The sequence below is a fragment of the Aythya fuligula genome, chromosome 9, assembly GCF_009819795.1.
Source record: "Aythya fuligula isolate bAytFul2 chromosome 9, bAytFul2.pri, whole genome shotgun sequence".
Classification (NCBI taxonomy): domain Eukaryota; kingdom Metazoa; phylum Chordata; class Aves; order Anseriformes; family Anatidae; genus Aythya; species Aythya fuligula.
In genome coordinates, this window is record NC_045567.1 from 3,719,398 (window position 1) to 3,736,593 (window position 17,196).

Sequence of the window (17,196 nt, forward strand, 5' to 3'; positions counted from 1 at the left end):
CCTCCTTGCTGCAGGCTCTGCAAAAGGGATGGTATTGGCCCAGGGTAGCATTTTATGAAGTCATACCCTTAATTTAAGGCTTAAAGACTCTTGTATAAAACACATCCAACACGGTTCCCCAGGTAGGAAAAGACAAAGCCAGAAAAATTGTTTTTTATTAGCAAGTGCACAAATAGGCAGAATACTTGGTAGGTTTTCTATTATTAGCAAAAACGATATCCATATTTGTAAAGCTGAAAATGAGCTGAAATAAACTTTTAGGTAAGTGGGTGACAGCATTTACCTGAATAACCTGAGTAGTAGTCTCTTGGCCTGTCAGGATCAGTGAATGAAGTAACAGCACCTAAATATAAGAACAATGCATGCTCTATTAGAATAAAATAATCATAGTCTCTCTTTAAAACACAGAATCAAATTTAAGCAACATAGCCAAGTAGACTAGAAAAATGCAATGTTCTCCAGAACTTATAATGAATAATTTTTGCACTGTGATTGTACAGTGGTAAAAATGGGTTAATGCACAGAGACCTTAGAATTGGAAGAACACTGCATTGTTTGTGCTCTGCTGACAAAAATCACCTGTTTAATGGAAAATCCCTTCCTCCACTCTTTAGTCACACAGCAACCTTCACGGAGGCAGGATCTCCACAGCATGTGCCACTAACAGTACCATGGCTCTTATCCCAGAATCACAGAACAATTCTGTTTGGAAGGGACCTCAGGAGGCCCAAAGCCCACTCAAAGCAGGGTCAGCTATGATATCAGACCAGTTTATTTAGTCAGGGTTTTAATTCTGCCAGGTCTTGAAAACATCCAAGGATGGAGACTGCAGAATTTCCCTCTGCAACCTAATCCAATGCTCAACAGTCCTAATAGTCATGATGCCACAGAACGAGAAAATATTAACTTTTAAGTAAGTGAGTTTACTCAAGTAGGGTAGGAACTCTGATGCTTCGGTCCTTATTTTTCCACTTAAAACTGCTTTCCACTTAAGCATATATGACAGGCTAACTCCAAAATGGGATAAAACCTCCCATGAGAATGCAAACATCTGACCAAGTAATTTTTCACTGTACAAACACCACATCCATGGTCAACTTAATGGCACAGTCATAAATAAGGTGCCCAACTTATTAAGTAATCAGACAAAAAGTATTCTGACAACCACTCCCAGCACAACTGTCGTAACAGGGCTTAGGTTTCTAATTAACACACTGAAGTTTAAGGGCACGTTCATATGAAAGTTTGTAGGGCTATATTGAAAATTGTTTGTCTGACGACGTCTAAAGATTCTACCTTTAAAAAATTACTTCTACAATATGAAAAGCCATATCAACTCACTATTGGAAAGCCTGGGGAATCTTGCAACAATTTCTCAAGCATCCCACAATCTTTTTTTGAAATTTAGCAGCTTCCACATGAATGGATATAAGCAACAGAAACCCGCCATAGAAACACACTGTGTTCTGACATACATCTACAGCTTCATGATTCCATTTAAAATGACATTTCCATTGGCATCTTACATGAAAGATTTTACTTTAAATATGTATTTTATAAACATGACACCTGAAAGGCACCTTTAACACAGGTAAGAACAAGTAAAGACAAAGTGCTTCTGCATTCAGTTTATCAGTGTATCTTTAATCCCCTAAAAACTGCTGGAATTGCCTCCATGTCTGAAATATATAAGGTTTACTGAATTTTTAAGACTAAAAGTGGCTCATGCAGATTTTACAAACCAAACCAAATTATATACCTGCACAGGCTTTCATGATCTTTTTCAGAGGTCCCATGGTGTACATCAGTCCAACAAGAATCCCTGCCAGATGCCCAGCAAAAGAAGTCCTAAAAAAAATGATAATAATCTTGTGAGTGATGGAAAGAAAGATTTATTTTTTTTTTTCGGTAGGAATCCTTTAGGGGAAGTGCAAAGTTTGCTGTAACCTAGGAAGTCCCTGAGTAACTAAGCATAGAAGAGTGACTTCCTTGCACAGACCCAGGACAATACGAACATGTATTAATTTCTGCTCTGACCTACTCAGTCTGATTTCTAATATTAGTTATTAGTGTTAACTACTGATTAAACCCACATGTGCAGTTTGCAAAAAAAAATTTTTTAAACCTTATTCATTTTGAGGAAAAGCTCCAAGCAAACCTCACTCCCAGCTGTGCCTGAGAAGTGTGGCCACAACAAATTAAAGACTGAGCTATAAAGTTAATCATGTAGTTTAATACAGTGCTCCTTACAAGAGTTATTTATTATAAATCATGAAATGAGGAAAACAGTATCCTACACAATCAATTTGAACTAAGCAACATCAATCTGAACCAAAGTGCCAAGTTTTCTTTCTTCATGAATACCCTAGAAGTGGTGGGTATATACAGTTAAAGAAAAGCATGTAACAAATATCCTGAAAAAGCCAGAAGCTAATTGGAGAGATCCCTTGAGTTGCTTGTTTAGCAGATAGAATATTGGTTCCCTAAAAGCATTTAAACTTAAGTCTTATTGAGGTAGTAAACTAGTTTTAATTCACATGGAACTTAAATCCACAGAATTGCACCAAAATGTCCTGGTAGGATCTACCAAAATTATTTCAAGTGAAAGCATGAATACAGTACTTTACTACTGTAATATCAATACAACCCCACTGTGAGTTTATCTTAACCATAACTGCATACCTGTTGCAACATGTTTGTAAAACAGTGCTTTCAAAAGTAAAAGAACAATGAGTGAAATACTGAAACCCAATTTTTTGTTTCTAAATTTATCAACAATTGCTTTTAAAAACTTGTCACTGCCTATTTTTATATGGAATGAAAAGACTTGAGAAATGAATGAAAAATCTTGAGAAATCACCAACATGGAAGCATAAATGTAGGATAAATGAGGAAATTTGCTCCAAGTGTCACCATGAATATTGTGATTTGATAAATTCATAAACTAATTTTCAGCACTCAAATTAGGAGTTTAGTGAAAAATTCATAACATATCTGTTTTGAATTTGCTGAAGCCACTTTTTTTTTTTTTTTTTAAGAGAAAACATTTCCTGAAATACACGATTATAAATAAATCAGCCCACTATATTTATAGTGGCTGTCCAAACAACAAATACCACTGTATCTTTTTTTTCCCCCCTTTCCCTTTATAAAGCAGAAAAGTAACTTCTGTCTGAAGTAAAAATAGATTTAAACATACATTTTACATTCTGGTCAAAAATCCAAAACAGATATCGTAATGATACCATATGCACTCGTGATGGTAAAACTTCCAGACACCACTAGTAGAAGTGAGAGAAAGCATGTGCCACTAGAGGGAGATAAAGATCAGATTTAAATTCACTCCTTTGCCACCTACTAAACCACAAACTTGAGTTCTGCTACACAGAGTTGCAACTCTCCCACAAGCAAGCAGTAGCATAAATGTTGCTGTAAAAATGTATAGGTAAGAGGTAGTTAGCAAAATTAGGGATTTATAAATGAACTTATTTTCCAAACAGTTTTTTTTGGAAGAGATTTTCCAAATTAGCAAACACATATCCCTGACATGGAGAATGCCTGTATGCAAAAAACGTTACATACTTCAAGATGCCTTACACCAGAAAACAGCAACATGCAATCGATTCACCTATATTACTGGCAGTGTTTTAAACAAATTTTATGCTTATCTAAGCACAACACTGTTCCACGAAGCCCAAAATCAAAGCCTTTGCTTGCAACACAGTGAAGATGCGTATTTATACAGTATGTACAATCAGAAACCTTCAACTTTCAAAAGTCTTTCGGGGGATAAATTCCACTTCATGTCTACTGAACAATGATTAGGCACCTAGTACACTAACCTAATACTTGTTTTATTATATTCAAGGAGAATGCACTAATAATGAAGATGTTTAAACAGCTTGTCCTAAAGCAAAAATGGTATCAGGTACACTGTCACACATACACGCTACCACTGACATAACAAAGTAAGTATATTTGGTAAACCAAACCTTCATATATCTTGTCGTACAATTTGTGTGGCAAACACAAACACACAACTTGTAGTTACTTAGGAAAAGCAATTATGTACCATAAAGACAGAAACCCTTATATTAGGGAAATGCTTAATGGTTCATCCACGTTAAGCAAACATCACTTCTTACAACAATATCTCAGAACATATTATATTCTAATTTACTCTAATGGTGACTTAATATTTTTTTTTTCTAATGTGTAATCTATAGTATGAAAAAGATCTGTATAGGCATTTCCTAAATGTAACAACTAAAAAACATAGACACTATGCAATTTTACAAAGAAAACCAGTTATTCTATTAAAAACTTCAAGCTCATGATAGAATTTTTTTTTTTTTTTAATTTTTTAAATTTTTATTAAAAGCTCACAATGGAAGTGATAGGACAATGGGAATGGTTTTAAACTAAAAGAGGGGAGATTTAGATTAGATGTTAGGAGGAAACTCTTCACTCAGAGGGTGGTGAGACACTGGCACAGGTTGCCCAGAGGAGCTGCGGGTGCCCCATCCCTGGAGGTGCCCAAGGCCAGGCTGGATGGGGCTGGGGGCAGCCTGGGCTGGTGGGCCATGGGCATAGGGGTTGGATCCAGGTGATCTTTAAGGTCGCTTCGCAACACAAGCCACTCTATGCAAACAAATGAAATAACAAGTTAACCATACAGCTAAATTCTGAAGTAGTCAGACTGTCTTTTGCAGATGTTTTGAGGATAGGTTAGGTTTTGGAAGACTGGAAGGGTATTTCTATACTCAAGTAAGTAACATCAAAAGCAGAAAACAGCTATGTCACGAACAAGTCAGTCAAACCCCCCACGTTCCCTCCTTTGACAGGGCACCAAGGCTCCCAAGGAAGGGAGAAACATCAGACGCCAGGCTGTAAGAATGAAGCACTGTCTCACGGCATTTCTCTCGAGGAGGGTTTTTCATACACTTTGAGCAGTAAGACTACACTAAGCAGATACATATCTGGCCAAAAAACCCGGCTTAATGCTTATCAGTGATTCATTATCAAACTAAGGATATGAACCAAGTGGATTTCCACGAGAGTCTATACCAAGTATTGCTTGCAAATGACAACAAGCTGAGAGAAGCTACACGAGTGACAGGAGATGGCATTATAATTTAAAGCAACCTTGACGCAGTGACAAAGCATTAGGATGTAATTCAAAGACAGGCATGAAGTTCTGAACACGTCCCAGGAATCAGCTATCCGAGCAGACTGGAGGGGACTGGCTAGTGGGAGAGCTGCAGGAGAGCAGCCGGCACATGCAGCGAGCCACACAACAAAGCAGGGCTCAGCAGGCCACACTGCTACGGGAAACAAGGATTTCACTGCGAACACACAGACAGGAGCGCTGCCTGAAAGCAAAATGAAGTAAAACTTCCCACTCTATTCAACAGTGGTAGGTCTCAGCTGGAAAATTAAGCCAAACGCAACAGAACCAAGAAGCCTATGGCTTCTGGGAAAAGACTGAAGGAACCACTATTGCTTAGCCCATTGACTAAACCTCTCATGGATACAACATATTTAAAAAACGCAGAAGAGCCAGAAATAGGAATGAACAAACTCTGCACCTTCCCAACCCATAGAGTAAGTGGTAACAAACACGTTGCAGCAAGAGGCTTGAGGACACCAGAGCGGCAGAGCCTGGAGGGACCTGTCCTCGCACCCAGAGGGGCAGAGGCCTCCCAAACCCCGCTGGGTTCGGGCCCACTGCCCAGGCTTAGCAAGGGAAAATGTGAGGCTGCCAAGCCCCTGCAAAGATCTGTTTGGTATAGTGGTGATCTTGGGAAGCACATTATACTAAATGCTGATGAGTATTAACATTTATGGTTATAAAAGTATGTGTGTATAGAGATACATGCTTGTCCTTTTGCAGTTATTGCTCAAAGCATTCATTCTGATATCAGGTTCATTCAGATCCCCTATAATGTTTCTTATTTAATGAAAATATGTAGACTGGAATTATTCAATATAAGTAAACTGGATAAAATAACTTTCACACATGCAATTAATGTTCTTCTAACCGCATGCCTTACCCAAAGTGGATATTCCTGTTTCCAATGAACTCAAATATAATTGAACCATTAATTCCTGATAATACTTCAGTGTCAATGTCAACCTTCTTGACATTTTACAGTGAATTTTAATTTCCAGTAGACTGGCTTTTCAAAAAATTTGCATAATGGATTTCTGGCCTACGAGACTGTATGAGTTTTATCTGCTGACATTAAAGCTAATAGCAAAACTACAACTGTTTCTACAAAGCAGGACAACATGCAAGTTTTCAAATTAAATGTCATTTTAGCTGAAGTGAACAAATATAGTTTATAGAACAGCACAAAAGTTGTGTGAAACTCTTGTCCAATCACATTACTAAGGCTCCTTTCACTTGTATGATAAACTCCACTCAAATCTAATCCAGAAAATTGAGGTTACTTCTATTTTCTGCTTTTTGTATATTGTGAAATAATCCTGTATATAGTTAAAAACCCTAGAAGCCATACAGCAACTTCCATTATCAAATTCCAAAATAGTATTTTTACATTATTTGTAATAATAGCAATATCTTTACTTGAATGTATATTTTTCTAAGTTGACTGTTATTAGACTGTTGGACTAATAAATGTTCTTCTGATTGCAACAAGATAAACTACTGCCTTTTCTCCTGCTGAAAAACTGACAGAATTATTGCTTATGGTATAACTTATAGTTTGTATAATGCAAACTGAACTTTGAGTGGGAATAAAAACAGGATTCTTGACTTTTTAAATTGCATGCTTATTTCCTAAATGTCAATGAGCTTTATCAATATTAAATAATGTTCTCTCTGGTATAAAGAAATTCAAATGATGTCTCATCTAATTTTTGTTTGAAAATGTAGATCTCCCCAGAGATCTTATTTCAACCATTCACTTCATACCAATGATAATTATGCAATATGTCTAAATACCGTTTCCTGAAGAAATCTGCCATCAAGCTGATGCGCACATTACTTGAACAAAATCTTCTAAACAGAATTAACTAGACTTTTCATTTGACTGTGTAGTTTCCATGAAAATTGCTATCATTACAGGAAAGCCATTTGAACAAGATTTACGCTTCATCTATCTGATTCTGATCAGATGTTTACAAGCATCTCCGGTTATTATTTTTATATGAATAATGTTCCAGTATTCTTATACTGAATTCAAATCAACTCCTTGCTGCTACTGCATTTGTCCTGACTTATTTCAATTCTGTGGTGACAGTCACCCAGCAGCACACATGAAAGCAGAGAACAAAAACCTACACCTGTATTACTTCATTTCTCCAATTTCCACCTAACAACAAACCCAAAAGGCTGGTAGGAATCACCATTTAAGTACCCTAGTCTATCACAGGACAAAGCCATTTATTTAGCAACAAAAGCTTGTCTTTAGTTTAGCCACTGTCACAGTCTTCCATGACAAGAACTTACTTCCATCATGTCCACTGATGCTCTGCTAGGAGGCATATAATCACTAAACAAATAAACAAGTAAGGTAAAGTGACATAGTACAAGAATCTAGGCTGGCTTTATCTTTGAAAAATAATGAATTTCTTGAAACAATAGGATGAAATCCATGTGTTTATACACACAATTCATTTCCATATTAACTCAACCACATAGTCACATGCACTTTACAATTTATTGCCTCTGCTTCTAAATTTAATCTTGCTTAGAAAGAAGGGCATGTAGTCAATTTACCAGTGCTAAGCAACCTATCTGAATGCAAATTAAACCAAATTAAATGATTGCATAAGTATAAGACAACTTGTTTTACACAACTGTGTACACGAAAACACTGCTGCTTCTTTAACTGGAAGTTGGAAATTTGTTACTAATTTTGTAATAAATTGGGAACATAATATAGGAAAGTAAAAGCTGTTTGACAAACCAAAACAACAGAAAATGGTTTTCACCATATAATGCCACTCCCAACATCCCCCCATTTTTTTTTAAGCCCTCTTTTTCCAGAGGAACAGTTCTCATCAATAAAAAAGTTCAACAGTAAATCTAACTGATAACCAGTGAAGACTCAGTGATATCCTTAGGCATTAAACAAGCAATTAAAAAGGCAGACTAAATAGGAAAATAAATACATTGAGAAGATTTCACGAGGTTAAAAATGTCAGAGCAATGCAAGATATTTTTACTGACAAGAGAGGCCACACCAGGGGTAAAGCTGAGAGGTATACAAGTGAAATGAAAAAAAGCAGAATGCAAAACCAGATTTTTCAGAATGTTCCTCTATTTTCAAATATACGTAGATGTTCTGGTTTTTAATGCAAAGCTCATTATTCCTATTATGTTTACCTCTTTTGACTGTGATTTGCTTTGAGAATGAGCTCTTTTGGATCCTTGAACCCATACAAATTAAGCAACTAATATTCACTGCTGATTCATAATGCGTTACAACCGATTTCAATTGTCAGCCATGAATGTTTGTGACAGCGATCTGCATCTCTGTTCGCAGGATGAAGACTTGTCCCTGTGCTATTGGTCTTTAACTGGGGTAGTTGGGTAGTTCTCAGTTTGCTAGGTCACCTAATTTTTTGAGATTAAACACTCTAATAAGCATCTTAAATTGCCAAAAATAATCTGTAAAACTAGCTCAGATCAACACTGTCAAAATAGATTATTTAGAAATAGTCACGTATCCCATGGTTAGGTTATTTTACTGAAAGTGCATGTGCCTTTTCCTTGACCATCAACATTTCACACCTTCCCTCCAATAGTTCACAATACCTTCCAAACATGGTACTCCAGTTTCTCATTTTGAAACGTGGTCAAAAGGTGTTACAGAAAGAAGCATAGTGTAGCCCCAGTGCACAATTTGGGTATCAGATAACTACTCTTACTTCATAAAACATTTCAAACTACTTCTGAAAACCCAAATCTCTTCTACTAACTTCAAAGAATTGAATGCACTTACCCTGGGGAAATTAAATGAATAGCCACCAGCTCCACCCAACAGGCGTATTTGCTGGATATCTGCAATCCAAGGACACTGCTGACTCTTCCTGGATTGTAATGGTTGTTAAGAACTTTCAAAGCAAACAAGACTCCTGCAAACAAAAACAAATCACATCAAGAGAGAAGTATGCGTGCCCAAAAAAATGAACAGTGACTTAACTACCAAAATGAATTAACTACTGAAACTGCAATACCATGCAGGTTCACAGCACCAGGAAGCAATACTGTTGCATGCCAGAACAACAGCTCTAAGCTGTTTTGTCAGTGATAATTTTCAGTCACTTAAGAAAAAAAGTATTAAAAATTTACATATGACAGCCAATTTGAAGTTGTTTTTGTTTTTTAAATGCACCTATTTACTGTAGTTATTAAAGTAATCAAAACAATAGAAACAAAAAGTTCTAGTTATAATAATGGACAAAATTATTGAACTCAAACGAGTTGAAAAAAGCCATGACTGAAAACAAGACAAATGCATTTGTGAAGCTCAACAGTAAGCTCAAAAATTCAGAATTAATGGAAAAAAATCTTACATATGCTCCAGATCACTTGTTTCTGAAAAGAAAAATTAGATAAATCACCTTTAAACACAACAATTTCTAATTGACTCCCACTGCTCTATCATGCAAGTAAGAGCTGATGTGATCGAATTAATTCACATAATTTATCAGAACATCCAACATTTTTTTGAAAAAGTTACTCTGGAGAGAAATCTAACACAATTGCCTGAAAAATCCATAGAATTGAGAAGTAAAATACTTTAATATGGAAAAGATAACCGAGTTGGACACGAATTCAGATACGCTAAATAAAGAAAACATGAAAAAGGTTCTCCCCCTCCTAAAACTACAGAAAACATGAAATGGCAAAACTCCTCTATCCAGTGATGTAAATATTCTTATTTTAGGAACAAATTTAAAAAGAAACGCTTTTATGCATGCACGCACACGCATACTATTTGCTGCTGATAAAACTGGACCTGGTTCAGAAACTATAAATTTACTCAAGGGGAGAAATATTCGATAGCAGTACATAGCTCAGGAGTTGCCTCTATCCAATTCACCCTTGACTCACCAGAATCCTCTGTGCACAGCTTCAATTCATTTTATTTTATTTAAGGCTTAAGCACCTATTGGAAGGGCCTATGCCTGCTGTATTGTCATGTTCCTATTAGGGGGACAAGGACCTGGCCTATTTTATCCAGCTGCAAAAGAAGTAAATAAATAATCCAGTCATCCTAAAACTCCAAGAGCCCAGATTGCCAGGCTGACCCTTTTGACAAGCAGGGCCCAAGGAATTCAGGACACCCAGCTGGAGGCCCAGGTCAGCAAGGCACACGGCCAGACACACGCATGGATACAGCATCACTATGCCAGGGACAAGGCCGAGGGTCTAAGCTTAAAAGCAGCTGCCAGGCAAAAGCTTCTCAGCTCTTTTCCCACCAGCTTGAGATGGCTCGCAGTGTCCAATATCAAAGCTGTCCTTGAGCAAGGCAGCCAGATCCCCTAGACAGAGGAAGAGGTTGTGCTCAGGGCCGTTACAGCCATGACAGAGGCCAGTACTAGAACCGGGCCTGCCTTGTTACCAAAAGGTGGGTGACCAGGGAGTACTGAAGCTCCAAATGAGCAACTACCAGGATGTTTCAGCCTAGTGCCGCCCTGAGTACCACAGGGAAACCTAAAAAGCATCAACACCTTCCTCGGAGATAGAATTAAATGGCAAACCCCCCTTTTCTAAGTCCCAATGGCATCAAGGAAAAACCCTCTATGTACCTAGGAGAGCAGTGCTACTACTCCCCTTCACTTCAGACTTTATTAAACGAATTCATCAACTTGAAACTCTGACTTCCCAAATAAGAAGATGTGACCTGGAAGATGACTACAAGCAGCTGCTTGATTGTTTCTAGCAGAAAAATTAAGACAGGCATGAACTGTTTACAATTTGAAGCTAAAGGCCTGACTTATAGTGCACAGCTCACACCAGCAAAGATGCTCAGAAATAATAGTCATGCAATGGGCTTTTCTAGAGCCTACTAACAAGCATCATGAACATCAGCAAACAACAAGTTCCAGACTTTGGCTAGTCAGTGACACTGAACACCAGCTGGAACCATGATTCTGCAGAGGTCATCATATTTGTCATGTTTTTGGGTAAAGACTGTGCTGGTCATACAAGCATGTACTCAAACACACCGTGTACATCCCCAGAGCACATGCTTTAAATAAGAAAGGATTACTTGAGTGGCATAACATATGTGTGCATACAGCTGGACACGTGTCCATCTGCTACATTCAAAAATATTGCTAGTACCTATAAATGTTCATTTTCACATATTTAAATTGGACCAACTTACCTGAGAAACCCACGGCACAATTCATTTCATACGAAGGATCATTCAGAATTTTCACAAGCATGAATTCCAGCGCCATATAAACAACTCCAATCAGCACTGAAAACACGGCAATTATATAAGCAAACCACACACTCTTAAGCTTTCTTTCCAACATTATCCCCTTCCAGAGCATGGAAATCATGTTATAATACAAATGCCAATCATCTGCATGGTGGACAGGAGAAAGCAGTAAGCGTTGCCAGTTCTGTCTGTAGAAGCCTTCGTTGACACTGATACATACTTCATGCAGCGGTCTCACAGGATTCAGAAATAAAAAAATATTCAGCACAAGCACTGCAAGGGTAACAGAAGGAATGTTCTGAAGTCCAACTTGAGAAATTTGATAAAGCAGCAAAAGCAGTCCAGCATTGACTCTTCCCTGTCTTCGTTGCATTATCACTTCTTACTCAAATGCAAAGTTGATTCTGATTTGTAGACTTTTGTTCAAATCCAAGACCATACACGTTTGGGAAATTCTGAAAGAGAAAAACAACTTTATTATAATACAGAAACAGGGGTGTTTTCAAGCTCAATGCAGTTAAGAAAACATAAATTCTTCAATTTCATCAGCTGAGACATCTCTTAATCAGAAAAAAAATCAAGTGAGAAAAAAAAAGTCACAATTTTTAAACCAGTGTAAGAAAAATAAAATGGATTTATACAGTTAACCCAGACAAGCATTATGACAAAAAGGAATCTGCAACCTCCCTCCAGTGGCACTGGACAGACTATTTCATCTACAAAATTCCTGGGTGTGCTAGACATCTTTTCACTACTACCTTGATTCACTTATAATCTCTAAACTTTCAGGCAGGAAACTGGTAAAAAATAAATAAATAAATAAATAAATAAATAAATAAATAATAATAATAATAATAAAAAAAATCTCTAGAGAGCCTCAATTTTCAGGCCTCCCATCTTTGCTACATGTGTAATTTTTTTCATGACTTAATCCCAACTTTTATAAATATTCAGCACAAGCTCTGAATCAAAATTAAAAGTTACCATTTCAAAGAGTAACACAGACACGGCTACATATCCTAACAATAAGCTCTGAAAATTGTTCTTGTTTTTGTAGTCTAGAACTCCAACTAGGGGGTACCTGCGCTGGGAGAACACAGAACAAACGGGCACAGAGACTGTGCTGTGGGCCTGCCTACAGATGAAAGGAGTGACAAGAAATTTCGAGTAGGTTCTCAGGGCCGGCCAAACTTGGCCAGCACTATTTTTACTTCTCAAAACTCTCCAGAAGGGCACAACAAGGTGGCCAGACTTCTCCACTTATAGGATGCCAGTTCTTTGCTCAACTATTAAAGATTCACAATTCATTACTCAAAACTAAGCGGAGCCAGCAAAATACAGTTATTCTTCCAAACTTCCCCATCAGGTTTCCGATGAAACTTCCTGAATATCCTGATACACATCTTAGCATCCCATTCACTTCCTTCTCCATTATATGCTAAAATAGTTCAAATAAACTATCAATATACTTATTTATTTTGGTTAAATTCCTTTCCAACTCATCAACTCAAACACTTCCTCTGTAAGGATTTTTATTTTGGATAAACCAACACCTCATTCTTCTGGAGAACGGCAGAAAAAAACGACACCTGTATAAGGGGGAAAGGCCAACAGCTCCCGATGCAAAGTTTAACATCCCACATTATTCCTAGTGGGATTTACTAAAATTGGCTTTTTTTACAGACAGCTGCTATGTCTGCAAACATTTTTCTCTAGGCATTCAGAGCATCATTAATAAACTGAGAGGGAAATCACCTCTGATTTCTGTCATCCTATAATAGCAAAAGGAATACAAAGCCTGCACAGGGTTGAACATCTGAAAAGATTGTCTCCAGCCCAGCCTATCTCCTCTACCTCAACGTAAACAAAAGCAGTACATGCTTCCACAGCAGTTCACCCAGTACAGTTACATCAAATAATTGATCAAATTAAGTTTAAGTCACTCCAGCCTCTGGATTTCTCTTCAAATTGCATTTGTGTGTAGCATAGCACTTTAAGAGAAGAAAAAAATGCTGGCATTCTCAAAGCCAGCGCAGTAGAACAGAATGCAAATAAACTTATTTGTTACAATGAGAGGAAATTCACTGCATTTTTTCCCATGGTCTAATCTGCGAGATGCTCCACAATGCCTAAGCCCTGTCCAAAGCAGAGTGGAAACAGCAGAAACCCACTCCGGGCCAGGCTTCCCGAGCACATAACCAAACCACACTGGTACCTTCAGAAACTGGTTTCAAATCCTCCTCATTAACTACAGAGACCACAGCTGCAGTCCCTACAAAGTCCAAATGAGCTAAGGCCTCTTAAAATGTAAATCAGTTGTTGTAGAGGATAATCAACATTGTCAGCTGTTGTTTTTTAATGTCGATGTTGTAAGCAAAGCCCTTAGCTAATCAGAAGCTTTAATTAATGTCATCCTCTCTTTCTGTATGACATGCCAGGTGTACCAACCCTCCAAAATCTTCTTGCACTCATCTGCCCAACCCTCTGACTTCTCTTTTACCACTGCCACAGCGGCATTTTCCCCACCCCAGTACGGCTGACAAAAACTGTTGAATGTAAAAGTCAACGTGGCTTCAGCACAAGTTCTGTGGAAACCCCAGAGCGCTGCCGTCCCGCATTGTTCACACCACCAAGTAATTCACACTCTTGCTTTTTAAAGGCTTTCCCCCCTTTTGATGGTCCCAGCATTCACACTTCTAACACACGTGCACCCAGGAAGAGCAGCCTGCACACAGCACAGCTCAGGGCACGGGCTGCTCCACGATGACAGCTGTGCTGGGTATTACAAATCGCTCCTGTTACTGGGGGCACAAACATAAGCCAAGACACCCCATGCATTTGATTATAAAGGACAAATACATAAAGAAAGAAAAACTAGTTATTTCAGAGCCTTCTGGAATGCAACTCACTTAAAATCTATAGAGCTTTCAACTGCTTGAACATTCTTCCTCAGCCTCTACTTTGTTTATTAAAAGCCTAACGAGACTCAAAACAATGAAGCATTTATTCCTTTTCTTTTGAAAACATGCCACCCACTTCAAAATGTACAAATTTCCAGAACAGACTTGAAATGGACATTTGTCTTGCGTTGAGACTGCCACGTGTCTGCATTTTTGTCACCTACTCAAGATAAATGTCCGAACTAAACATTCTTGGAATGTATTTGTTTGTTTTGTACTAACCAAGTGCAATGCATTTCAGCTTTTATTTTTACTGTGACAAACCCCCTTGCTTGCTTGGCACCCCTACAATATTACAGCCTCATATTACTGAAAAATCATGTAATAAAATACATATTTTAGTAAATACCAGTTAAAATAAAATGTTACACGGTCTCTTCCTTCAACTATAGTTTGAAGTTAGAGGAAAAGAATCTTCTTACAGCCTTGTTCCCCCCAGAACAGACAGAACTGTAGATGCTCTAGCCTGAAGTTTTCATTTGTATTTATGTGAAACAAAACCCAGCCCACTGTGCTTCTCCTCCAAAATCACAATGTGATATAGGCCTAGGTTTTATGAATTGACAAAAAAGTGTGACCTGTCTTTTCATACAGAGGGTGGATACAGCTGTGACCTACAGATTTTGCTTTTACCTGCATGGCACATCCTGACCTTAAGAAGCCCTGCCAGCTTCTCTCCAGAACCACTGGGCTCTTCTTGCCTTCCAAAACTCATTTGTAAGGAGGAACCTCAGCACTGTGGAACCTCCACTGACAGAAAAAATGCCAGTGTTAATGCTTTTGTTTGGCTTGGGAGTCTGATTTTGAAGTGAACCTCTCCACTGCTCCCACTGGTTTCACTTGTTCTCTGCAGTGGGCTCGAACTGTTTGGTCTCTTTTCAGGTTGAGCCAAACCGGGAGACGTGCTCCAGGAAGGTACCCAGGGCATTCCAGAAAAAAGTGGGCCTTCTGCTTCCAGGTACAGACTGCAGCTTGTCCAAAGTAACAAAACAGAACGAAACAAAACAACATCAAAAACATACACACACACATCAGGGTGAAAGGGGCAAAGGTCAGATCCTGAGCAGAACCTGCTCCTCACTACCTGTAAGCTCAGCAGACCCATAGTACTTGCCTATGAAGATGCAGTCTCGGGGTACAAAATCTTACCCAAGCAAAGAACAAAACAGAGGAAGTAGCAGTGGTTTTAAGGCAAAAGGAGAGTCCTACAATGGAAGCACAAGCAAACTGCAAACACTTACTATTGTCCTCAAATTTTGACAGGAACAGAAGGCAGAATAAACAGAAAAGCAAATCAGTGCAAGCAAAACCTCAGCAATCTGAAACACAAAAAAGCAGCCCGATGATATTTAATATGTATGCAAGCAGAAGGACAACCACGGTCGGTCGGTTACAATAAGCTTTCAAATATATAGTCAATTACATAGTTCAGAGCAAAAAACAAGCTTCTGATGTAGATACAGAGGTAATTAATTTATAGAGAATAACTTCTAGATTAATAAAATGGGCCTTTAAAGGCCATAAGGTGCTTCCATTCACAAAATACTGAACTTGAAACTGAAAAACAGACAGCATGACAGATCAGAAAACGTCAAAATAATTCAGGAACTACCTTGCTGATAGGAAATAACACAAAGTGAAATATTAACATAAAATGACTGCATTAAAGGCTATGTCTACCACAAAGCTCATTCCTTCTTGATCTTTCAGTCTCTCCATTACCTTTCAAAGGCAGCCACTGCGGAAATGGATACTTTGCTCACATGCCTCAAAACTAAGGCGTTATCTGTGGTGAAAAGTATTTACCGGTCATACACATACTGGTCATATTCACTGCCTCCTCCTCTGGAGACAAAGGTCACATCACTTTTCAGGATGCAATATAAATAATCTCCCCAAACGGAACAACCTAATGCTGTCTTAGGTCTATCCCTCTCATGAGTCTATCCCTATGGATATATACACATACACACATGCACACCCCGTTTTCACGGATGTAGCTTAGTTTAGTCACTAAGGGTAGTTTTAGCTTTCCATCAAAAAGAGTAGTTTGGGCTTATCTAAGTTTATGTAACAGAAATTCTGCTGCCATTTCAGTGCAAAGCAGACAAAAAAGCAGGATCCTTTATAGATTTTTAAAGTTTACATTTTGCGAGTCTACATTTTAGTAACTCTCCTTAGAAATTAAGTTCATTAGCAATTACTGTTTTCTTTTATTGGAAAAGCCTGTTCAAGATTCAAACAGAGGCCACACAACAGCCATGAGCCACCACTGGTTTCATTGCTTTGGAATCCTAAAATGGAGACAGCCCTATACCTCTAAATTTATATGACACATATAATCAAACAGATAAAAAAGAAAAAGTCAATAGAGCGTTTCTTTCTTTGAAAGGTCAGCTCTTTTTGAACCTCTGTTGTCAGTTGGTCAGAATTACTTGCTATTATGCCATTTTGCGGGGGAGACAATGGGCATATTAAGCTCCTTCCCAGTTTTGTGGGAACAAAGTGACACAAAAAGATTTGACAAACATTCTTACTACCCCCGTCTCATAACAGATAACAAATAACTACTTCTCAAAATGCTAGGATACACCTGAACATATATAAATTAAGTTAGAGAAATAACATCATCATATACAGCTGTATCACTCTGCTGGTGGAGAGGGGGTGTCGGATGTGAACAGATACACACTCATCAAAACAAAGGGGATTCAGATTAGGGCACAGCTAGATTTTTAACTTCGTGGATGTTTAATTACTTTAAATAGGGTCAGGATGTTTTTGGATTTGACCGTAATCTTTATACAGAT

The 17,196-nt window shown here is 38.0% G+C and overlaps 1 protein-coding gene across 1 annotated transcript in view; it reads right to left on the reverse strand.

Moving 5' to 3' along the window:
• The window catches only part of RHBDD1 (rhomboid domain containing 1), a 34,439-nt gene extending 18,285 nt beyond the window's left edge, over positions 1–16,154 (reverse strand). The window contains exons 1-6 of the mRNA XM_032193751.1: positions 16,109–16,154; positions 15,628–15,705; positions 11,367–11,881; positions 8,973–9,105; positions 1,760–1,848; positions 284–343 (exon numbers count right to left, since the gene is read on the reverse strand). Of these exons, the coding sequence (XP_032049642.1) occupies positions 284–343; positions 1,760–1,848; positions 8,973–9,105; positions 11,367–11,799 (715 nt within the window). The 5' untranslated portion in view covers positions 11,800–11,881; positions 15,628–15,705; positions 16,109–16,154. The remainder of the gene's footprint in view (positions 1–283; positions 344–1,759; positions 1,849–8,972; positions 9,106–11,366; positions 11,882–15,627; positions 15,706–16,108) is intronic.
• Positions 16,155–17,196: the final 1,042 nt, after the last annotated feature.